The sequence below is a fragment of the Pantherophis guttatus genome, chromosome 6 (assembly GCF_059756535.1).
Source record: "Pantherophis guttatus breed Tessera chromosome 6, ASM5975653v1, whole genome shotgun sequence".
Classification (NCBI taxonomy): Eukaryota; Metazoa; Chordata; class Lepidosauria; order Squamata; family Colubridae; genus Pantherophis; species Pantherophis guttatus.
The window spans coordinates 44,034,048-44,059,425 of NC_142068.1; the positions used below are offsets into that span (position 1 = coordinate 44,034,048).

The 25,378-nt window shown below is 38.3% G+C and overlaps 2 protein-coding genes across 4 annotated transcripts in view; one reads left to right on the forward strand and one right to left on the reverse strand.

Moving 5' to 3' along the window:
• PLEKHB2 (pleckstrin homology domain containing B2) lies at positions 1-23,534 on the reverse strand. 3 transcript variants are annotated; one of them, XM_034439796.3, is made up of 9 exons: positions 23,256-23,534; positions 18,948-19,117; positions 15,646-15,691; positions 12,110-12,262; positions 9,639-9,741; positions 6,563-6,602; positions 4,031-4,120; positions 3,198-3,300; positions 1-1,982 (listed from the first exon to the last, which is right to left on the reverse strand). In XM_034439796.3, the coding sequence occupies exons 3-9, from the start codon at positions 15,680-15,682 to the stop codon at positions 1,846-1,848; spliced, it is 663 nt and encodes a 220-aa protein (XP_034295687.1). In that variant the 5' UTR covers positions 15,683-15,691; positions 18,948-19,117; positions 23,256-23,534; the 3' UTR covers positions 1-1,845. The 3 variants fall into 3 exon arrangements, with proteins under 3 accessions (XP_034295687.1, XP_087728887.1, XP_034295688.1); XM_087872761.1 differs by having other exon boundaries at positions 23,172-23,315; XM_034439797.3 differs by lacking the exons at positions 18,948-19,117; positions 23,256-23,534 and adding an exon at positions 18,532-18,939.
• FAM168B (family with sequence similarity 168 member B) overlaps positions 23,332-25,378 on the forward strand; it is an 18,942-nt gene continuing 16,895 nt past the window's right edge. Inside the window, exon 1 of the mRNA XM_034439798.2 lies at positions 23,332-23,528. The gene's annotated coding sequence lies outside the window, so the exon portion shown is untranslated. The remainder of the gene's footprint in view (positions 23,529-25,378) is intronic.

The following is a 25,378-nucleotide window of genomic DNA, read 5'->3' on the forward strand; positions in this document are numbered from 1 at the left end:
GCAGTTCAAAGACTAGATTTATTATTTTTTTTTTCAAAGTACAAATACAGTAGATAGAAATAGGGGATTCGGAGAAATCTATAATAAACATAAAAGGTGCACTTGACAAGTTACATAAAAAGCGCAAACGCTAATATTAATTTTCGCTATATAATCAGTTTCTTATATCTTAAAGGCTTCCAATGTAACTCCCAACATAACTTATAAATTATTTAAATACATATATTTATGAAACATTTATTATCTTCAATTTACAATGTGATCACATGAAATGTCCTAGACTGGATCTACTCATCGAAACAAGAAAAATATCTTAGCAGAGAGATTATTCATTTCTTTAAAAGAAAGCTTCCAAGTTCAACAATGATAGATGACACCCATATCTCTCATTAAATTGTGTTGTTGCATATATCCCTAAGGCAAAAAGTAACAGCATATGCTTAATGCAAAGCTTACAGAAACCAGTATTACGATTTCTTGTGCCATCACCCAGCTTTGATTTAATTATCCTATCTCAACAGGATATCACACACTGTATTAGCACTTGCCTATATATGGTCCTTGGCATCACCCAAGTCTGCTTCTGTGAAAGTTTCAACTTTGCAAAACGAAGAACAATAAAAGACAATTGGAAGAATTGTATGCAGATCTTAAGATTTCAACAGAACATGCACGCACTGTTTATAAAAATATCTGGTTCTTACTACTTTTGTGTGTGAGCTGTAAGTATTAAATGTAACTCATCAGAAACTCTTGAATGTACGGCAGTTTTAATCACCAAGGACAAGGTTCTTTACAATATCCCAGAAGATTAAATAATTATTAAAACTAATTTTCAATAAAAAGAATAAGTTTTTGTTAGCCTCAGTTCTCTATTTATATCATTCTACTCTATTTAGAATAATATAAAAAAGCTTTACATGCCCAGAAGAACTATAACACCTTCTACTATTTATCACAACCCAAAGCCAAATTATTTTCACATGCAGGTTGAATCATTTTGCTACTTGATTTATTCTGGCACAGCTAAAATTCTCAAATTGAGTGTGTTAATACGTAGTCCCTGTTCCCTACTTGACATCCCTCTGATGGGATGGAATGGGATGGGATGGCAACTCCCAGAGTTCTAACATAATCTCCATTCGGCTCAGAGTGCTAATAATTCAACACAGCAGATCCAGAGGATGATATCCAGGCTTTTGCTAGTCTTCCAACTAAATAAAATAACAACTTACATGACACTGGCATTATTTGCATGGTCATCCAACTCCTTCAAGTACAGATTGGAATAGTTTCACAACAAAATGTTGCGAGTGTTTCTGGTGATGTAGGAGGATTTATATATTGCTATCTGCCTTTATGGCAAATATTTACCAACTGTTGAAATGTAAGAACAACCTAAATCTATAAATAGAGATTCTCTCTCTCTCTCTCTCTCTCTCTCTCTCCACAGAGTGTATAAAGTCATTATCTTTTGTCTTCCACGAGTATTTAAAAAAGATACTTGAACTTCCTTTTGAGGCAGCAGTTGAAGTAATTTTAAGAGAATTGTTAATATTTCACTATAAAATGAAATCAGCTGTGGCTGTTTAGCCACCATTAGTAATACTTCATTTGTTATTACTGCTACTTGTTTATCATTATATAGGCTCAAACTTACTTGACCTTTCTTAACTAAAGTGAACTTTCTGGATGATTAAGAATGTGATTAACTAATTCCAGTGTATCATTAGCCAAAATATTGTTAGAATTTATGAAATGCCTATACACTACTTTAACAATATATATATTATTATACACAGAAGATAGTAAGAACCTCCTTCAACTTGAAGCTCCAAAGGAAACCTAAAACACCCAAAACAATGAGCCCAGAGCCATTCCTGTTGCTGCCCCAGCCAACATGCCCAATGCCAGGTCTCCATCAGTATCTCGGTAACGTTCTCGAATGATGACATGGTTTGCAGGAAGCGGGCCATAGGGACCTGAAGAAAAAAAGAGGAGATATAAATGAACTAAACTTGAAATAACTTCTTTTTCTGTTTATTTTTGTATTGTTCTAGCACGAGGAATGTTAAGCTTTCCATAAAATTGGACACTCAACACATTCTGGCTTAAACCTTATCATAAAAGAAGTTTTATAATGAATATCAACTAGAAAATCTTGAATTTAATAGCAAAGAACGTTAGAGAATGTTCTCTAACTTATTCACATATGCACAAAAAAGGGGTAAATGAAGAAGCATGAGTAAAAGAGTTAAAACTGCACGTGTATTCAGATACTGCATTCCTTTAACTCATTCCCAATTCTCCAAAATACTTAGGAAGAGCAGGAGGTCTTGTTTGAATGTGTCTGTCAAATGGAGTCAATTCTGTAACTACAAAACTAAAACTTAATCCTAAAATTACTGACTAAGCTATTTTGCTGTGAGTGGATGCAAACAGGATATAGTCAGTAGTGCAATCTTCTAAATATCTACTCATAAATGAGTCCACTAAATTCAGTAGCATTTACTTCCATATAAGTATGTATAGAACTGCTTCCAAAATAACTGACTGATTCAGTGCAAACATTGATATATAAAATAGGATAAATAAAATACTTTCTTTCAGATGCAAGAACCAGAACGACACCATGAGCTGAACAGAGTTGCTTCCTTATTGTTGCTATCCTATTTATAAGAATCTTGCCAGACTAACTGCATTCTCTTGGAAACAGCAGATAAAGGCTTCAGGAATTTTAGGGAGGGTCTGGCCTCAGCTGCTTTCTCTCCTGGAGCAATTCAAAGCTTGCTAATCTCTTTACTCCATCCTTCTCCCCACTCCAGTTGGAAATGCCATTACACTTTCTCCCCATTTCTTAATAAATGGCAAAAGTAGACAACCTTTAGGCTACATAGGATTCCTTGCCTGGTGGTGCACCACCAACATTACATGGTTCAAATTTCAACAGTCAATTGCTCATTAAAAAACCAATAACCCTAAAATAAGAGTATTAAGCTTCCTAATAGACCTAATGCAACTATTTTGCTTAGCCTTCTCTAATTTAAAACAAGCGAGGGGGAGGGGGTTACAGCTTTGGATTGCAAAAGGATTGCTTGCCCCTAATGTAGCATAAAAACTGCTTGTACATAATTGGTACATTAAAAATGACTCTAAACTTTGAATCAGCTCAAGAGAAAAATAAAAAGAACAAGTACCTTGGTTTGGGTATTGGTAAGACATAGCATATGTCTGCCCATTAGAAGTGTAGAGGATCTGAGATCCTGGATATGCACCATTGTATTGTGGGTAACCATAAACCTAAGGAAATTATAGTCATGTTAGAAGCATTTGTGAAAGAAATGGTGAGGGTGAATAGGACCAATTACAAAACATTTATTTACCAGAAAGTCAGAGAGTTTAGGTCAGAGGTGTCAAACTGGCAGCCCATGGGCAGGATGCATTACATGCAGGCCACGCCCACTCCAGCTGCACAAAGGCAAAAACCGTCACAATATGTCACATGACTCAATTGAGTTTGACACCTGTGGTTTAGGCTGTTTCCCAGCACCACTTTTACCTTTTCAGGATGCTCTCTCTGTCATTAGCTATCTATGCCTCTCTTTTTTTTCAGGACTGGCTAGCACACACAAAGACTACCATTCAATTTAATTTAATTAAGAATGCTTTTAGGATCTAATGGGGACCAGATTAATCCTCAGAAAAAAGGGTAAACGTAACATAAATACTTTGCACACCTTAATTTTGCATTTATTTGCTTTCAGTCAAAATAATCAAGTGGACAGGGAAGGGAGGGGTGAGTTATATCCACTGGTGCCCACAAGTGTCTGAGTGGGATCCCAGGACTAGGAAGCTACAGGCCCTGCTTTAATTAAGAATGGGGGCATAATGCATCTGTATGAAAAAACAAATAGTACTTTCTAACAGTCCTGCTTCAAGTCAGACATCTTGTCAGTAAATTTAATGCACGATGATATAAACATATTAATTACTACCATTTTAAATCATTTACACATTTAATTTGATGTACCTCAGGTGATGGTGTTGCATAAGCTGTATATGGAGGGGGTGCTGAAGAAATCGCATTGTCATCATACATCACTTCAGAAGCAACATAAGTCTGGACACATCAACATAAAAGTACAGCAAAAGTTTGGTTATGTTATTAAATACAACTGCAACTAAGCAGATCAAACCTAAGAAAGGCAAAGAAACTAACATCTTTTGCACAAAGTTGTTTGTTGAAAAAGACAAAGATAGGGGTTTTTTTTCCAAAACAATGTTTCCAACTAATAGCTGGATAATTTAACATCTATTATGCATACTATACAAGTTAAGCCTCTTAGTTTTGCTTTCTATTTATTATCAGAAAGATGACAAATGAAAACAGTGCATACAAAATTCCAGAGGAATACAACAGGAGATGCCATTATAATGTAGGAACACAGATTAGGCTGGCCAATAGTTGTAGTAAAATTAATCCTATGACCACACAACAGGCTTCTTAGAAAAAAAAGAACTTCAAAATTCTAGGTGTCTCAGTTTTTTCAGCATTTGAGAAATATCACAATGAATGGCATTGCACAGAGTGAGCTATTTTCAAGAGCCCATTCTGCCATTCAGATAAGTACCATAAGAATGAGAATAAGAATCCCAATCAGGAGTCTCACCAGGTTTTGAAAAATTGTTTTGTTATTCAAAAACAACTTGATTTTTGTTGGCTTTGTGCAGGTAGTGACTGAATCCTTTGTTTTTAAAGTATTACACAACCCACTATTTATTTTTAAAAAGGCTCTTGCTATGTTGTTCTTCCTGGGGCTATTTCTTTCCCTTTTTTCACTTTTGCAAAGAAATTGTGGCTTTTTACAAAACAAGCTATTTTACAAACCTCTCACTCAACTGACTCTGAAGTTTGCTTGCATAATCCTGGTGCTGCTTTCAAGTGTACTGGATTACAGGTCCCACCACCTTTATCTAGCAAAGTGACAGGATTTGTAATCCAACAAACCTCGAGTACACCAGTCACCAAAACTGCTTGAATTGGTAGAACAGATTTATTCATGAGCTTAACTCTGCCACCACTGTCTTGAATATTCCCCAAGGTTTACTTTAGAGCAGGGCTGTCAAATTCGTGGCCCAGGTGAATCACATGGTGGCCACACCCACACCTGGTTTAGCAAATGATGCCACAGTGATAAAGCGAGTTTGACACCTCTGCTTTAGAGCATGAAAAGGGAAGGGAAGGTAAAATATCGTACTTTTTTTAAAAAATCCAAGTTTAACTTTGAGAAAGTAAATAGTTGGCCATGTATGGAATGCTCTCTTTTTCTTTTATCCCTGAAAGCTTGTTTTATTATACATATACAGGGGACATGGGTTTCAGATTCTGCTCTTATTTGCATTTAAATAATCCCATTTAATCACAATCTGTAACAAACATGATAAACAGTGATAAGCATCTTCATTATGTTCTGTTGCGGTTTTCCCCCCCCTCAGATTGGGCTACTCCAAGTGTCGGCAATCCACAGCTCTGGAGCCGGATGCAGCTCTTTGGTCCCTCTGCTGTGGCTCCCTGTCGGATGATGCCACCACTGGCTGACTCTGGGTCACTTCTCGCCTCGTCAAACAGCTAACCTGCTCTGCAAATTCTTTCTCAACAGCAATTCAGAGTGTTATTGTTCATCAACAAACAGCAAAGCAATCCAATACCATTGGTCCCAAAAGTTACTCTTGATGGGATTGTGCTCTTCCTAAAGGACGTGTATGCAATTTGGAGATACTAATGGATTCCCAGTTAAAGCAACTGTGCTGTAAACAACAGTGGAAGCCACAGCCAAGCTTCTACCCAATATGAGCTGGTATGCCATTTAATGCCCTAACCTATGTCAGGATGCCCTGGTATCGTAGCTCAAGTCTTACTCATCACTTGACTGGATTACCAAAAGACTTAATACTGTAGGTGGCTTGCAATTGGAAGTGACCCAGATGCTACAAAATGCAGCAACTTGATTACTACTGAAAGAATTCTCAGTACAGTTTCAGGATATCTCTAGCAAAGTCTTGCAAGAAAAAGATCTGCCTATCTGTTCAGACATCTGGACAAGGCTTGTTGAAGGTGCCTCCTCTTTATGGGGTTCAATTAGAATGAGAACCAAGTGACAGATTTTCTCAGTACTGCTCCCCACACCCTCAGAAATACTCTCCCCTAGAAATGCAGGACCCTGCTTGCATTTTGCAAACAAATAAAACACTATCTTGTTTGAGGAGGTTTTGTGACTTCTTGGCCATTTGTTATGTTTAACTTTTGCTTTTATCTTTGTACTGTGTATTTTATCTTGTAGTTGCCCAACCAAAGCCCATTAGAATTGAGGCCTGATATACATTTTGGGAAAGATAATAAACACATTTATTTATAAATTATTACATTTTTACCAATTATTAAAATATTAGTGACAGTAAAGCTTGTAAGCAGCCTAGAATTATATTACTGAAGTGGAATTAGACTCAAAACAAATAGTTAAGTCTCCCACCACAGATAACAATAACAACAAAAAATACTCACTTCATTTGTTCTGGCATCCTGAAGAGCAATTTTCCAAGCCCTACAAGAAATATGAGTTAAGTAAAGCACGAAAAGAAAACAAATCACTAGCAAAGATAAAATAATGTATGAAATTACCAGTTATAACTGAACAATGGTCTAATAATAAAAATTCAAATATTTAAATTATTTACATCTTATAACAATGCATGAATATGGAATACTATTCAAAGTGAAACTGTATATGATATGTTTGGCATTCATTATAAAGACTTATGACATCAGTAAAGGGATGTGGCTTAACCATCTGAGTCTGGTATATCAAACCACAGTGGAAAGGAGCATATATGTTAACTATCCATATCTTTTTCTTTTTTTCTTTTTATGTACACTGAGAGCATATGCACCAAAGACAAATTCCTTGTGTGTCCAATCACACTTGGCCAATAAAGAATTGAGTTCAGTTGAGTTGAGTTGAGTTGAGTTGAGTTGTGTTGTATTCTATTCTCTAGACCACTGTGACACTATTCCAATGCATTAAAACCTGATGCTCTTAAGAATGAATTGTAGAATAGCGCGGCCCGTTCGACGGAGCCCATTAGCTGCAGCTCATTTGCCATGGCCCATTTGCTGCAGCCTGTTCACTGCCGCCATGGCCTTTTGCCACCACTGCGGCCTATTCGGCATGGCCCATTTGCCACAGCCGATCCCCACTGCCTGGAATTGGCCAAAAATGTGACGCCCGGAGGCCGAAAACAGCCGAAGGGTGGGATCTGGTGGGTGGGCGGGGCTTCAGCAACATTCAGTGTATAAGACGCACCACAATTTTCACCCACTTTTGGTGGGGGGGGAGTGCGTCTTAAACTCCGAAAAGTACAGTACACGTCCTGTCTAAAATATAAGTTTAGATTAATGTCTCTTCTTAGCAGGACTATCAAACCCTACATCTAAGTTCTTGATCATAATAGCAATGGTGCTGACATGAAAATGTACTATGGTACTATCCTCTAGGGTAGGCATGGGTAACATACAGCATGCTCTGATAGCCTGTGTGGCCAAAATGCTGCTTATAGGAAGACTGGCCGAAATTATTTGTTGCTTTCCTGAGTCATCTCAATGTCCTTGAGCTCTCCCTACAACTGGTGGAGTGGGCCAATGTAATGTGTTAATAGCTAGCAGTAGTAAAGAACCAGTTTTTTTTAAAAGAGTAATGAATGTGGCTCACTGAAGATTAACTCACTATCTGGAATAGTTAAAATTCCAGTATCTGCTTAAATTCTTCACGCACAAAGCATGTTCTGTGGCACCCAATCAGTATGGGTAGATACTGATCAGCACAATGTCTTATGATTTGTAAAGGCATTAGAAGGGAAAGGGTTCAATCCATTAACATTATGAAAAATTTATACCCTTTAATGATAATGCACACTATTTTCCCCACTGAGTTTCCTGAAAAACATCTTCCATTTATGTAATGTTAAGTATTAAGAAAACAAAACTAATGTCACTCAGTATGATTAGTAATTCTGAGCATGGAACAGCTCATTATTTGGTAGTCTCAAGAATGAAACATGGGGGGAAATTATCTTGAAAGGAATGAAAGAAAACAGAGTGAAAGTAGAAAGACTGCATGAAGTCTTTTCTATTATCTTATTCATGTGTGTGTTGGAAGGGGGTGTTTATATGTCAGAGAGAGAGAGAGACTCTGGGAGACATACAATAAATATTAGAGGTTGTGTCGCTGCTCACAGCAAACTATAATGCCTGAAGTGGCAGAGAACTAGAAGCAGTTCACTGAAAATAGGCCCTTATCTCAAAAGCCCTCACCAACTTCAAGTTCCTCTTAAGATATCTTTCATCCATTGGGACCTCAGGACTAAGAGCAGTCCTAAAAAAACAGAGAACCAAGCCATAATTAAGCTGACAACTGCTGCTTGCTTTGTTAGAGATGCCACTCATAGTGATGCCTCAGACAACCTCAGTTCACCTGTCACTGCCGCTGTCACTCTGCTCCTTAGGTACCACAAGACATTAGGGCTAAGATCAAGGTTTCTATGGACGAACTCAGAATTTCCACTGTCACCTTTGAGAATATATAAAATGTGTTAGCTAGAAAGGGAGAGGAGGAGAAGGGTTCTTTATCAGCCTGCCTTTTCACCTCAAAAAGAATTAATCCTTTCCTAATGATTCCATCACTCTGGTGACCAACAGTTTCTATAAGAAAACATTTGCAGCATATGATTTGATATTCACCTTGAGGATTTAGAGGATCACAACATAATTTAATTGACAGTAGTTACTTTTAACATATCAAGAGCAAAAATTATGTGGTGATATTCTAATAGACAGAGGGAAACTTAAGTTTGTTTTAGCAGTCATGTGCTAATATATGCTAATCTTGAAAGAAGAAAGCAAATACACTCAATTGAATACTCAGGATAATCTAGCATGGCTCCTTTCCTGAACTTCAAATCATCAGATAAAGTCAACAGGTCATGGAAAGTAAGATTAACATCTACAGCTTCATGAAGAACAGTAATACATTTTTAAAATGATGTACAAGTATACGTAGTTGCTGATAAGAAGATACAAGGACAGATACAGGATAGATAAAAAAGAAAGAATTTGGAGGTTACAAAAAAGAGCAAACCAAAGAGACCAAGATCTCAAAAGAGATTTTGCAGTTGGTAAAATTGTTACTTTTTTACCTAATTCATACCGTTTTCCCGAAAATAAGACATCCCCTGATAATAAGCCCAATCGGGCTTTTGAGCACATGCGCTAAAATAAGCCCTCCCCAAAAATAAGCCCTCCCCAAAAATATTTAAACGCAGAGCTGGAAATCAGGCAAGACGACAAGAGGAGCCCCATCTTGCTCCACATGCCCCAAAATAAAAGACCTCCCTGAAAATAAGGCCAAGCAGTTATTTCGGGGTTCAAAAAAATATAAGACAGGGTCTTATTTTCAGGGAAACATGTTACATATATACAGATTACACCAAAAGGTATTATGCAAATATGAGCTACTTCCATTATAAAAGTTACTAAACGCCTATATTTGAATCAAAGCAGAAGAGGCAAATCATTCAAAACTCACAAGCAATCATCGGTACTTTCTGCACAGAGATTGAGCACCTTCCCATCACGGCAAATTATCTGCAGCAAACAGTCTTTAGCTTTGCCCTCCGGAGGATGAAAACCTGTCCAAAATAGAGATGCTTTTACACCTTGTGATGAAAAGTTTATATATATATATATATATATATGACTGGACAGCCACTTTTCTCAAATTGTATAGGATCTCCTGCTTGAGCAATCGGTTGGACTAGAAGGCCTCCAAGGTTCTTTCCAGCTCTATTCTGATTGATTGAAAATAGTTCAGGTGTAAAATGATGCATGTTTAAAAAAGTACCAGATCAAAAAATAAAGGAATATATGAAAGGATAAAAACAACTTATCTTCCATAAAATTATAAAGCTATAAAAAGTTCAGGAACTGCTAATGTTGGTAGTACTTGAGGTTTGGAAAAATAAGATTGATTTGCCACATGAAACTTGTAATTGAGTACTGCACTCTTCTCCTTATCCAGCTTTCTTAATTTTCTTTCTGAAAACTAGCAGTTTCTATATCTGTTACTGTGGAAAACAAAATCTGTTAATACATATATGTGTGAGAATTTTTTGACATCCATTTTCAGTACCAACTTTTTGTCTGCCTAATTCTTCTAATAAACAGAAAGAAGAGGAAAGATGCTGCATTGTTGGGAGTTCAGTAGCTGCCATTTCCAATTTTAATAAACATTGAAATGTTGTAAAATATATTTGTAGATCACCTGATAATATTCAATCAATAAATAATTGTCTCAATAATATGTACTTTTTATACATCAATCAAGCTATTGTAAGCAAACCAAGGATTAATGTAGGAGATGACCAGGCTGAGCCCAAGGGAGGGGTCAAACACATCATCAGTCACGAGTCCCTTCGCGCCACAAGAGCTTTAAGCCCCACCTCCTTGAATTCCTGCTCTCATCTCCCACTAATTTCTCTTTGCCGTTGAACTTTCTGGATCTCCTGATTCTCCTGGTACTTGACAATTAAAATGGGAAAAATACTTGTTTTTTCAAGTTATGTATCTTTCACTAGCCAAAGCCAAATTCAGAAGCCATGCCTGAGAAATATGTACAATTTGTTTGCTTTATACAGGTAGTCTCGATTTGCAACCACAAATGGAACCAGTGAAGCAATTGTTAAGCAAGATTCCCACATGACTGCTTTGCTAAACGACCACAATTCCAGCACTGTCAATTGCAGTCGTTAAGCAATCTCCTAGGTCATTAAGCAGACAGTGAAAGAGCTGCCTGTCAAGTTCAGTTCTCTTCCATATACAGAAGAGCAGTCCTCCAAAGGGTTGCAGGAACATAGCTCAGATCTTTGGGATCTACCCTCCACTTCTGCAGCACTCCAGAAGTATTCCTTCTCCCTTGGCAGGCAGTCCTTTCGCTCTTGAAGAGCTGCTTGCAAAGGGGGAGAGGGTAGAAGGAATCTTAGCAAAAGGAGCTGGGATTCCCTCCAGCCGAGTTTCACAAACACACACACAAAATGTTGCTTCTCTAATGAAAAAGAAATATCTCCCCTGACAGAATGCAAAATAGAACCTCATAGTACAAAAGAAAATTTGGCATTTTAAAATAAGACATCTGAACTTGAGATGCAATATGGACAACCATTTGACTCAAAATAATTTCCAAAATCACAAGGGAGGAGTTATCTAGACAAGCCCTTCCCAGTCACCTTCCAAATGCGTTCAACTTTAACTGCAGAATCTTCAACATTTCCCCAGGATCTGACAAAGTTGGAATTAGAGCATGTCACTTCCTCAGATGTAAATTTGCCAGTATGCAATTTCTACTCATCAGTTCTAGTACTATCCTCTGCAATAGCAGGAAACAAGTCTGTTCTATCTCCTGTGGAGCACTGTTTCATATAGTCCTTAATTTTTTCTTGTCTAAGTAAACACACCATGCAGTTTTTCCAATTCTTTTAAGCAGGAGGCAGCAAAGAGTTGGGCAGTCATCATCCACCTCATATGAACAAAATAAACGAAACTATTGCCAAGTGGGCAAAACAATTGCTTTTATATTCATTACATATATTGCTTTAGTTCTGAAATATATAAGCTGAGACTCCCAACATCCCATCTTCTCTTGTGAAATAAAAACCAATTAATCAAAGACAGGTATACAAATTCTATCATTAGAAAAATAAAGGGACTCATTATCACTGCCAAGCAAGTCAATTATTAGAACACTAAAATCCTATCCAAGTCTACATAAGGAATAACTCCCACTGAATCAATAAAGACTCCTATTCTGTGTGCTCTCACACACAAAAATAGCCATCACTGACTGCCATTTAAAACAATTTTTCTGCATTCAACATTTTAATTAGTTTAAACCTACACCATTAATACTATTACAGGTACCTTAAGGTCTCTTAGATATATAAGAGGAGGGAAGCAGAGACATGTGAAGGGAAATGGAAAGTAATATAAAAAGCACATACTCACCTCGGCATTCATTTCCCCCTCTGATATTGATACAGTCAATTTTCATGTGAACTCTATCTTCTAGATCATGCCTATGTTGGTCATCATAAAACAATAAATGGCCATCAGACCACAAATCAAACCAATTTTTCTTCCAGCGTCGTAATATAGTACCTAAAGAAATACATATAGAATAATCATGGAAGGTGAAGACAAGTGAGCAATATGCAAACCTGACTTGTAATTATTCTGTCAGGGTTCCGACGGTTGTGTATAGGTTTTGTAGAGTTTTATCCTTTTAAGCCACCCAGTCATAAAATAAGTAAGTAAAAATCTTGTGTCTCAAGTCAGAAGAACTGGGTATGTTTACTTTAACAAAGAGAAGGACTAGGAGTAACATGACAGCAGTCTTCCAATATTTAAAGGGCTATCACAAAGAAAAGGGGGTCAACGTATTTCCCAAAGCCCCCCAGGGCAGGACAAGAAGTAACAGATGGAACTCCAACATGTAACTAAGGATAAATTTTCTAACAATTAGAACAATTCATCATTGGAATGGTTTGCCTCCAAAACTTCTGGGTGCTCCAGGGAGATTTTTAAAAAGAGATTGGAAAACCATTTGTCTGAAATGGTATAGAGCCGTGGTAGAGAACCTATTGCACGCATGCCAGATATGGCACACAAAGCCCTCTCTATGGGCATGCATATTGTCGCCCCAGCCGAGCTACATCACGTTTCTCTGTCACGTTTCCTGCTGTCGTTTGCAGGGAAACAAAAGTTTGTGGGACTAAAAAAAAAATTCACTCAATCAATTCCAACTTCTCGCGAAAGAAAAAGATCTAGCGAAGTAGGAATTGAGTGAACTTTTTCACTCACACGCTTCACAATGAGGGAGACGGGGAGCTGCCTGCGTTGGGATGCCCCGCCTCCCAGCTGAACTTCGGCACACTGCTCCTGGGCTCAAAGAGGGGGGGGGAAGAGAGAGAGAGGGAACGAGAGGGAGGGTGGGAAAGAGAGAAACAGAGAGGAACAGAGGGAGGGAAAGAGAGAGGGAGGGAGGGAGAGAGAGGGGGAAAGAGAGAAAGGAAGAGGGGGAAAGGGAGGGAAACAGAGAGGCAGAGAGAGAGAGGGAGGGAGAGAGAGAGAAAAAAAGAAGGGAGAGAGAGAGAGAGAGAAAGAGACAGGGAAAGAGAAAGACAGAGAAACGGGGAAGAGAGAAACAGAGAAAGAGAGAGAAAGAGAGAGGGAGGAATGGAAAGAGAAAGAAAGGGGGGAAGAGAAATGATATTATAAAAGTTTTTCTTTTTTATTGTTGCTAAATGTAATATTTCAAAAGCAGAAAAAAAATGAAGGGGGCATAAAAGTGCCTCGTTTTCATTATTTTAGGTAGTAAAACCTCAATATTCAAATTAAATTGCCATGTTGGCACTTTGCGATGAATAAGTGGGTTTTGGGTTCCAGTTTGGGCACTCAGTCTCTAAAAAGTTTGCCTTCACTGGTATAGGGCCCTTTGTCTAAGCAGGGAGCTGAACTAGAAGACCTCCAAAGATCCTTTCCAACTCTATTATTCCATTATTCGTTTCACTAAAGTAACTAAAATCACTGATAGGTTTGAACATTCTACAATGCTTTAAGAAAAAATGCAAACTTTTTCTCTTTGAAAAAAGTTCAAGAATTCATTATCTCAGGATATAGGAATGGTCATCAGCCATTAATCTTGTAATCTTTAAAAGATGATTAAAAATGCTCATCGAAGATGAAGCTATCCCTGGCTATTGAACAATACCCCTACACCAGTGGTGGGTTGTTACTGGTTCTCCCTGGTTCAGGAGACCCAGTAGTGGAAATCTTCATAGGAGAGCGAACCGGTCCGCTTTGAATGTCAATTGGGCCCTCCCCCCCCGACCCCGCACTATACCTACCTTTATTTCTTTTGTTTTTTGGTCAGCTGTAAGGCGCAGCAGACTGGATTGCCATGCCTCAGATGTTTTTTTACTCAATGCGTTTTGTGTGGCAATAGCACGCAAAGCGTGTGCGCAATGCAAACCGGTGGTAAAACTGATTAGAACCCACCACTGCCCTACATCTCAAATTATCTTCAGGATCCCAGGGAAGGCTGAGGATTCCTCTGAATATCAGCTATTGCAAAACAAGAATCAAGTGAACTTCCCATAATCATCCAATCAGATATGTAGGAACCAAATACTTCAAGGTCTGGGTCTGCTAAATTACTCATACATTTTTAAGATACAGCTTGGATGCCAGGAAATATTTCCTGACTCTTCCTAAGAACTAGCTGACTCATTCTGACAAACCATTTATCAAGGCCAGCAATTAAGTTTTCTCCTCTAACCATTGAAGGAGATAGATATTTCTACAATAAACTGTGTGGCCAAAATGATCTTAGCACAATACTTTCATTTTAATAGTGGCAATTGTTAAAGTATGATAATGCAAACATGAAGCTTTTTTCACATGCTTTTCTGAAAGATGGAGGAACCAAATTATAGATCAAGTAAAAACTAAAATAGACTAAGAAGTTCATTATTAGCTTACCTGACATTTTCTGCCTTAGTTCATGCAGCCACCAAGACCATTACCAAGCAACACTTTTTGATCCAAACAGCACTACTTTGGAAGGATATATCTAATCCATATTCTCCTACTATGTTGTCCACAACTCCAGAATTCCCAACCATTTCCCAATTGGGAATCATAGGAATTGTATCTTAAAAGATTAAATCATGACAACAGGACCAAAGTTTATTAGCCAGGTGAAGACCTGGCTTTTCCGGCAGGCCTGGGGCCGTTGATCTCGCTTTGCGATCTGACAAGATCCGGCCATGAATGGTGTGAATGGGTTTTAATGTTTTTAATTTTTAAGTGTTTTTATAGTGATTTTTTGAGTGTTGTGATATTGTGAGCTGCCCTGGGTCTTCGGAGAGGGGCGGCATATAAATTGAATGAATGAATGAATGAATGAATGAATGAATGAATGAATGGATAAATAAATAAATAAATAAATAAATAAATAAATAAATAAATAAATAATAAAACTGATACATTTTGTTACTCATCCAAGTAACTTGTTCAGTCAAAATGAAAAATGTAAGTTAGGCAGAGAGTCATTGGGATGTACTAACTCTTGCCATACCAACTGCAGGGCTTTCTTCCCACAATGTATTGCAAATATAAATGAAGACGTAATCATCCAGGCCAAAAGCCTAGATGATTGAGTCTTCATTTACATAGGAGTTAGAGTTCTGCATATCTGGGGGTCTCTGCTGGGAACAGCTATTTAATCCCTTTTTCCCCACTGTGAGAGTTCTTCCCCACTACCATCACCGTTGTAAATTGCCCTGTGGGAAGAAAAAAAACAGCTTACTGGTGGAAGGGAAACTCCAGATTGGAAGAAAAAGGTGGGGGGAGGGGAGAGTCCTTGCATAGAGAATGCTGTCTGCAGACTTTTTAAAACCAACAATATGAAGTGATCCAATCATTATCTCTTAATATCAAGCTATTTGGCCCCAAAGCAGAGTGGGTAATCCATTACTTACTTTGTCGGAGCAACCATCCACTTTTCACCAAAGCCATCACCAATCTCTAGAGCAAAAAGAATATGATAGACTTCTGAGATATAGCAAAACATAGCAGTAATGAGAAGATGCATCAATGTAACAATTCTCAAAGGGAATCCCAACCCTGGAAGTTATTAACATATCTAAAGGATGCCAAATTCATGAAAGTTGATATAGAATGCATTCTTGTCTCTTGGTGGTGATAGGTTAAAAGAATAGATATTATTTTGGCCATTTATTACTTATTTTTATCCCACCATAATTTTTTTTATAAATAACTCAAGGAGGCAATATAACCAATATTTCTTCCTCCTCCTATTTCCCCACAACAACCACCCTGTGGGTTGGGCTGAGAGAAAGTGACTGGACCAAAGTCTACCAGCCAGCTTTCATGACTAACGTCCATAACTTCTAAGGATCCGTATAATCTCTTAAATGTTTTCAGGACATTTTTATTAGGAGGGTATTTCATTTAAGAAAGTAAAATATCATACAATATGAAGGACTTTTCTGCTTCTGATAAATAAGCAGTTAAATTTTTTAATATTCTACACAAAAAAATCATAACCAACATTTAACAACAATGCTGAATGTATGTGCACCTGCCTTTCCTTCCATTATTTCCTGTTAATTATTTAAACAGAAAAGCTGGACAACCTGCACAATAACTGACTTGCCAAGCACCACCTGGGCATGGCAGACCAAACTAGCCTAGATGTTACTTAATGTTATAATTCCAAGACAATGAATTTTTAAAAATTGTAAATTAAAATTGTGATAGAAACATATTGATCAATTATCTATATATGCAAGTTGATTTAATCCATGTGTACATTAGAGATTTAACCTATGCTCAAATTTCTGAAATCAATTTAAAAACTGAAATCAACTTGGAAACTAATAAATATGCCAAATTTTGCAGTCCCAGCTGAGAAAAAACAAGGTCTTCAAACCATGGACTAGTCCAAGACCCACTGCTGCTACCCCCATGATTTTGTGTGTGTGTGTGTGTACACACGTGGATGCGCTCATACATATGTGTGCCTTCTAGTTGGTTTTTAACTCCTGGCAATTGCTTGGGTTAGTGCCTACAGTTTTCTTGGCAAAATAGATTTGCCATTGCCTGTTTCCTAGGTTTGAGAGGGAGTCATTGGCCAAATGTCCCCAGCTTGTGCCTAAGGCAGGGGTGTCAAACTTGCGGCCTGCGGGCCAGATGTGTCATGTGATGGCCCCGGCCCCACCCAGTTTAGCAAAGGGGGGAAAAGTCCCAATATATCATATGACGCCGCAAGTTTGATATCCCTGGCCTAAGGTGTAACTAGAGGCCAGTCTCCTACTTTCTACTTGGGTTCTTAATCACACCACCAAACTGGCTTTAAACAACCACCAGTACTGGGCAATAAAGTTATATCAGGCTTAATTCTATGGTTAATGAAGAATGGGAGTTAGTTGATTTTATTATTCCCCTTTTCATCCATCCTCAATTTTCCATTCATCCCAGGGATATATTTGTTAAATAATGCTGCCCCTGCTTTAAGGGCAACTGATAAGCAGCAAAAGCCCAAGAAATAAGTAGAAGAAAGGTAAACCACACCTGTATTTGCTAATGCAAAATTACATCTGCAATCTGAAAAATTCTCATCAGTAAATGTACAAGAAACTCCCAATGCAATTTTTCTCAAACTGATAGAACAGGATTTGTTTGTTTTTTGTCCAGATTCTCACAGCTGTTTTGGAAGCTCTTCCCAATTATCTCCACGTTTATTGTGTTGGGAAGCAGAAGTAGCACAAAAAAACTAATCTGCATTTTAAATACCCCTTTCAAGAAGTTGAACATCTCTAATATATTCCCTGTAAAAGATTTGTCTACAATTGAATCATGTTCCATATTACTGGCATAAGCTCTTTAAAACAAGATTTAGAACAATAATATTCTTGGAATTTCTTTCAGCTATCAATACCAATATATTGACCACTCCGTTAAACTTTAACTCATAAAAAATTGACAGACATTACAGGTTTGATCTTAGTGGATTAAAAATTATATCTAGGTAAATTGAATATATAATTCATCCTAGCAATGAATATTTCTAAATTACTGTTTGAAAGTTGAAACAATACATTTGTATCCCTTTGAGATGGAAACTGCACTATTCAAAATAAATCACTTTACTAGAAACAAATGCTAACTTTTTATCAGCCCCTTGAATGCTAAATGATTAATTTTATAATTACTTTATTTCAGGCTTGCTTCTTCCAGATGTTTCAAGATCACAAATATAATTATCACCATTATTAATCAAAATGTATTTACTGTCTAATAAAAGACAGCATACAACAGAACTATAAAGCCATCCTAATATGTTGAGTAGTGATAATGGAAATCAATACATGAATCAATGTATCTTGAAAAAAAGATCACATGTATTTTTGTAGACATCAGTAATAATTTCCTAATCTTTGTTTCATCAGATTTATAAAAGAGAATCTTACATCTCATTGTGCTGTACTTTTTCTTAAGGGCAAAGCACAAAGGAAGTGACAGCATCCTTTAAAAACAAGCAACCCCGGCTCTTTTCTTTTGTCTTACAGCAGGATTTTTAAATCTTGGACATGACAGTAACATCAAGCAAAAACTTAAACAAGCAAGGACCTTTTTTCTATGACAGCCCGATGTTTATATTGCGCAGGTCTTAAGAAACAAATCAGCTCATCATTACAGTCTTGAATTACCTTCTGCGGCAATTCAGAAATTACTTCCCCTTAAAGAGTTTGAAATTCTATACGGGTGAAAGATGGTTTTAAAACCTGCAATCCCTCCCTTCCCTCTCCTAAAAAGGCTAGGCTGAAATGCCTTTAAACTACCTGCCCTCTCCTGGTTTAAAACTCCACAGCCTTCTTTTCTCCGATATTGAGATGGGGGAAAAAAAATATAAATAAGCGATTCAGACTCCATGAACTCGTTACAAGCTCGAAGGATTACAAAACGCGATGGCGTGACCTCGTTGGATTTGTCTCTGCCTCCTCTAGGCGAGTTGCAGCCGGTGGGGCAGCCAGCCGCCCACCCCACCACGGGTCCTCCTCCGCCGCTAAGGACTCACACAAAGCGCACCACCGCCCGTCGCCCGGCTGTCTGTCTGGAAAAACACGACCTCCAGCCCTGCTAAACTTCGAGCCCTAAAAAGTTACCCCGGAGCCATTCTTTTTGCCCCTTTGCTGGAACCCATAGAACCAAATATTCCCCTTTGACGAGAAGAAGGGGCAAAAAGGACCACACTGACCTGTTACACTTTGCAAAGAGCGCACAACTCGTAGAATTCCGGCTTTCGTTCTTCCTGTTGCCGAGAAATGGAAAAGCTTCCACGGCACCGCCTCCCAACGCCCAGGCCTCTCTCGTCAAATGCGTCCTGTGATCGTTTGCGTCACTTAATACATCTGCACATGCTCGTAACTGTAGGTGGGAATTGTAGTTTCCCAAAGCAAGAGAAGGAAGGTGACACATATGCCGTTATTTAATTGTGCAATATAGTATTATCTTCTTGCAATAACACAGGGTGCCTCTCTATCTGTGAAACCATTTACACAGTTTCTCAAACTCAGCAACTTTAAAATCTGTGGATTTACAACTCTCAGAATTCCCAGTCAGCATCGATGGGGAATTCTGGGAGCAGAAGTCCGTAGGTCTTAAAATTGCCAAGTTTGAGAAGTACTGCTCTGCAACACTTCCCTGCCAAACCTTTATTCCTATCTCAACTGAAGTGGAACAAACTATGCCAAGAGGAAATTATTATAACAATTATCTGCTAAGGGATAGTGCCAGGAGGCTATATGTAGCACTTGAATCATGGGCTAACTCCCCAAAATGAAGGATGCTCAAAGTGAACTCAGATCTGTAGTGCTCTCTTTTGTTAATGTAATGAGTGGCAGAAATATGTGTTAGGGAAAAAGTAATATTATGAAGCATTAATTGTAAATTATTAAAATAATTAAAGGAAGATGTAAAATTTTCACATAAACAGCTTCTTGTGATAGCAATGAGTGTTGGAGAAAATACTTCTACAGCAATGTTACAATCAAAGGCAGTATATTAAAAATTCATAGAATCATATAAGAAAAAGTGAGTGCTGAGCATAATATGCAGTGATTTAACAGTTTACTGTTGTTTGGACATGCTTGCGAATATTGAAGTCCTAAGAAGTAAAAGAGTACAACTATACAGATCAGTGTGTACAAAATATGAAATTGGGCAGTAATTACAATATTAGTATATCACACAAAAAAGCACTCAAATAGCAATCTACATTAAAATAGCATCTGCAGAAACAGCCCCCAAGGAAAACACGATTCCTATTTGCTCCAAAATTGTATTAACATCAATAGGTGGAGGAACAGAATGCTATTTCTTCAACTACCATGACAAACATTTTTTTGCCAATGTTAGCCCCAGAAAAAGTTCTTCTGAAAAACTGAAGTAATATACACATCCAGCTTCTGATGTAGACAATCCTGTCTTCAATCAATAAGTGTCTCTTGAAGACATTTTATGGTACAGTCTTTATTTACCTTATATGCTGCCCATCTCACTTAGAGGCAGCTTTAGGTGGCTTACAATCAATAAAACACTAATTTAAACAATTAAAACAACAAATATTAACATTAAAACTGGTTTCAACTGTTTCAACTCCTACCCTCAAAACGACGCTATAGAGCACTGCACACCAGAACAACTAGACAAGAACAGTTTTTTTCCGAATGCCATCACTCTGCTAAACAAATAATTCCCTCAACACTTGATTGATTTACTAAGTCTGCACTACTATTAATCTTCTCATCATTCCCACCACCCATCTCCTTCCACTTATGAGTGTATGACTGTAATTTTGTTGCTGTATCCTTACAATTTATATTGATATTGTTTCCTGATTGCTTATTTGTACCTGTGACTATCATTAAGTGTTATACCTTATGATTCTTGATGAATGTATATTTTCTTTTACACTGAGAACATATGCACCAAGACAAATTCCTTGTGTGTCCAATCACACTTGGCCAATAAAAAATTACATTGTATTCTATTGTATTCTATTCTATTCTGTTTAAATTGCTGCTGTTTAAGAAAGCTATCATCCAACAAACACATACATGTTGGCTATTAAACACACACAACTGCAATCATCTAGGCCTATAATTGCTATAACTACTTCTATATACAGCTATCAACAAGCCACTCAGACTGATAAAATTAGAAGCAAATCTACTTGAATCTCATGTAGGAAACTGATAATCACATGAATGAATGCATGCATTGACATCAATGCTTTATTGGCCAGAACATGATATGATGTTGTACCTGGAGATAATGTTATTTGCCTCTGGAAAGCCCAGAGACCAATGGATGTCTTTCCATGCAGACAATTATCTTCGGAGATAACATTTTAGGCAAAGCAGCATACGTATTCAGTGCAGGAACTTAGCAGAGTGCCTTGGGAAGGCTGAATGTTAACACTGTCTTGGTACAAGATTGCCTGTGGCTGATGAAAATGTGAGTGCCATCATATTTATTCCCTCTTCTGGTTGCAAACACTTATTATATTGATTGACAAGGATAAATATGAAGGGCAGTACTAAGTTAGGCTGTTTTACTACATCAAGCATCACAGCTGATTCCTATAAAAGGAGCAGCAGATGTGAGTAATTGTGGCACTTGAAAGCTTGCCCAAAAGGAGCTCTGTGTCCAGAGCTTCAATGTGGCTTTCTAGCATTAGGTCCATTTCTGCACATCCCCACTATCCAGACCTTAATGGAGATTATAGAAAAAATGATACAGTTTGAGACATATCCTGGTTACATGCCTGTAGATGGCTGTGGCCGAGGATAATAAAACAATTATCTCCTTGTACACAAAGCAGCCTTGGGGAATTTGTAGGCTTTGTTTGCAGCCTTGGGAGAGGAAGATGCACCATGACAGGCAAAACTAGGAGTTTCATACCCTGTGGTACCATATCCCAAAGGGCTGCAGACCAATTATGTATTGGTGGTCCAATAGTTCTTTGAGTGTGGCCAACTCACAACCTTCTAATGGTTTGAAAGTGCAGGAATATGTCATTTTTCTTCTCTCTTCACATTTGTGGCTTTCATGACAAAAACTGCAGAGCTTCCATTTGAAGCACCTGAATTTTTTTTTTTTAATGCTGCAATCCTTGTAAGATCACTGTAAAAAGCTCAAACAAGGAATACTTCCATTTGCACTTTCTTGTGTTTTGGCAACTCATAATTTTACAGGGATACTTTTCATTCAGCCAGAAATAAAGCATTGACTGATAAACTATAGCGTTCTAGTTTTGCATCCATTTCTCTATAATATAAATCTACTCCTGAGTTTTGATAGATGGGGGGGGGGAGTTGTTATTGTACTAACGTAAATGTCTATTCATGTTAAGTTTAAGGACTTCAGAATCATCCTTGCACATGTTTTTAATGTGCACATTTTACTTTTAGCTATTTCATCTTATTGATGAATAATAGGTGAAGAGCTATGGAACTGAAACATTTCAATGTTTTTTTGTTTTGCTGGAAGTAAAATACTGTTACACCCTTCTCTATCAAATAAGACACATTTTTGTGCAGCCTTTATTGAGATTCTTGTTTCATGCATATTTTGTTTTAAAGTGTGTTCTAGGTTAGAGAAATTTAAGGTGGTTTTTCCATATTGCAACAGAATATTGCAATTGTTTCTGATAACAAGACTTTGTGTAACTGTGACTATAATGGGTTAACTATGTTTATGTTCACTATAAACAATGTTTATAGCCATTGTTCTGGATCAGTGGTGAAATCCCATTTTTTTTACTACCGATTCTGGGGGGGGGGGGCTTGGTGAGCGTGGCAGGCGAAGGATACTGCAAAATCTCCATTCCCACCCCACTCTGGGGCCAGCCAGAGGTGGTATTTGCCAGTTCTCCCGCTACCGGTTCTCCGAACTGCTCAAAATTTCCGCTACTGGTTCTCCAGAACCTGTCAGAACCTGATGGATTTCACCCTGTTCTGGATGTATATTTTTGTAGTTAAATTTCAACAGTTAATCTTCAAAGCAATGGATTTATCTATTCACTGATGATGTTACCTAGTTAGCACTTCATTTATCTATTTAGCTAACTACGGATCCCTAACTACCGGTATTTTACTTAAAATTTCCTGAACGAGATATTAAACCATCGAACCCCTAAACGGACCCCGGCATGTCCTTTTCACGGGTCGACATTTTAAGATGACTTCTGCATATATAAACAACCCTTTAAAGAACCTGCAGCCTCTTGGACTCTTTTATTACAACCTGCATCTAACTGTGCATAAAATTATGGCCCGAATTATCGTGAACACGAGTCTGATTTATCACACAGGAACAATTCTCAAATTTCTAAATTCGAAGTTCTTTTGCTTTGTTTTGAAAGGGAAAAAAAGAAGAAGATTCCATTCGCAATTAACAGGCAGGGCGCCAAACCCACTCAGGCCACGTGATTAGGGGAACCGCGTCCCTCTCTCTCTCTCTCTCTCTCCCCTCCCGCATGTGACAGCAGTTCTTGGCTCGCCTTTGGGGGCTTCATACGTATGCGGGCATCGTCCGTCCTTTGCACACAGCCGACGAGCGGATGTGACGTTCTGGGCCGCTGGGTTGCTGCGCAGTTCTCCGGAGAAAAGAGAAGGAGAACGAGACGGCGAGGCGCATTCGGGAGGGATTCGTTCTTGCGGCAGCTTTCGGCGGCACTAGCCCTCGCCCAGGCTTGGCCTGCTCCCGCCTCAGGCCCCGAGAGCGAGAGAGCGACAGCCGGGCAGGGGCCGCCGCGACCAAACGCTGCTGTTCGGTGAGTGAGGGAGGGAGGGAGCGCCGCCTCGGCCCCTCCCCTCCCTTCTTCCTAACCGCTGCCGGAGGGGGGGGGCTGCAGGTCGTTTTCGGGCCGGCTCCCTTTGCCGAGGGGGGGGGGGCATCCCCGAACGAAAGTCGGCCCGGGGAATTGCCTCCTCTGCTCCCGGCCTTCTCGCCCGTCAGCGTGGCGGTCTCTCCACACAAGGCCCCGCGGCAAGGGATGCTTGGCCGAGCTGAGGCCTCGGCGGCAGACCTCGCGTTTGTGGGCGCTCTTGTGCCGTTTCTGAGGCAGCCGCTTTTGCCCCCTCACGTCTCTTGGCCTTCCAGCTCTGCATCTCATTTTGGGTCTGCAAAGCGATGCTTGCAAAGCGTGTAGATAGACCTGGCGGTTGTTTTCCTATTGGAGGGGCTGCTGTTAAAGGGTGGGGTTTTTTGGGGGCGGGGGGGGGCAGCAGCTTTTGATACTAAGCTGGGAGGAGAGGCAGCAGAACAGTTACTGGTAGAATAAATCTGGGAGCAATTGAATCTAATCTGGATTTCAGTGTTGACCAAAAAAAATTACATAAGAATTAAAATATTTGTATTCAAGTGTGTATTTTGTATGTTTGTTGAGAGTCAAAAGCATGCTCTTATATGTTGGGTGTACTAAACTTGAAGTGTAGGTGCTTCAACACTCATCTGTTTTATAAGGTTCTGGCATTTTTACATGGCCATTTTGAACTAGTTCATAAGCATTCCAATTGGTCTGAGCCCAGCTGCATAAAATATGTTTCTTAAGTGGAATCTCCACGTGTTTTATTTTTTACCCAGAATTTGGATATATTCTGGTCATATATTCAAATGACTTGGGGGGGGTGCATCTTTCTGAAAATATAGCTTGAAGACCGAAATGTCTTAACTTAGGTCTTTATTCAAAATTAAAATCATGAGCAAGTTGTGTAAAATCAATTAGTGCACACATCCCATTTATTCAGCTTCATCCATAGATGTTTGTAAAGTGAAGAATGTATAAGTAACTGATTAGATTGCTATAGATTGTTGCCATTTGTTATTCTAATTCACTATCAAAATAGCTGATAAAATGAATTGTGTAGCTGATTAAATTAATACTAAGATTAATATTAAACTACTGGCAGTTACTAGAATTTAAATTTAAAATTAAAATTAACAATAATGACTGTACTCCATACACATGATTTCTTGTCCAGTTGCTTGACCAATTAAACTAGATTCAATACTATGTTTACACATTGTGCGAAACAAAAGTAGTTGATACACTGATTCATTGTGTTGTATGATTACAGCCATTAATAGAACAAACTTGGGCAATGCTATTTGTTTTGTGTCCTGCTCTGAAAGTGGAGGACTGGAAATTCTTGTACATTTTAGATTATGACATCAAAACAGCTGTGTGGCATCCTCTCCCTGTAGGGGAAAATTAACTCAATGGTTTTTCAAAAATCAGGTTAATTTTTTCTTAGGGAAATTAAGTCCCTGAATAAACATAATTCCTTACAAATGTATGTCATTTTTATAGCCTTATATATTAACTCTTTATTTTTTCTTTCAAAATGAAATGACTGGCCAAGATTATGTCTTTTTCAACTGCTTGTACATTCCAGTTAAAGACTAGAAAGCTTCAAGGTACTAGGGGGAAAAAGCTTCTTCCCCTTGATTTTTCCCCCAAAAAGTGTTTCTGCTTTGAAGTCTATTAAAATCAATCATATGAAATGCTTTTCAGATAAAATACCATCCATAGTATACGGATGCAAACTACAAAAGAATTTGATCTTTGAAAATGAAACTTAAGCAACCTGTGAGTCTATAGTGATGTGAAACTATCTAAAT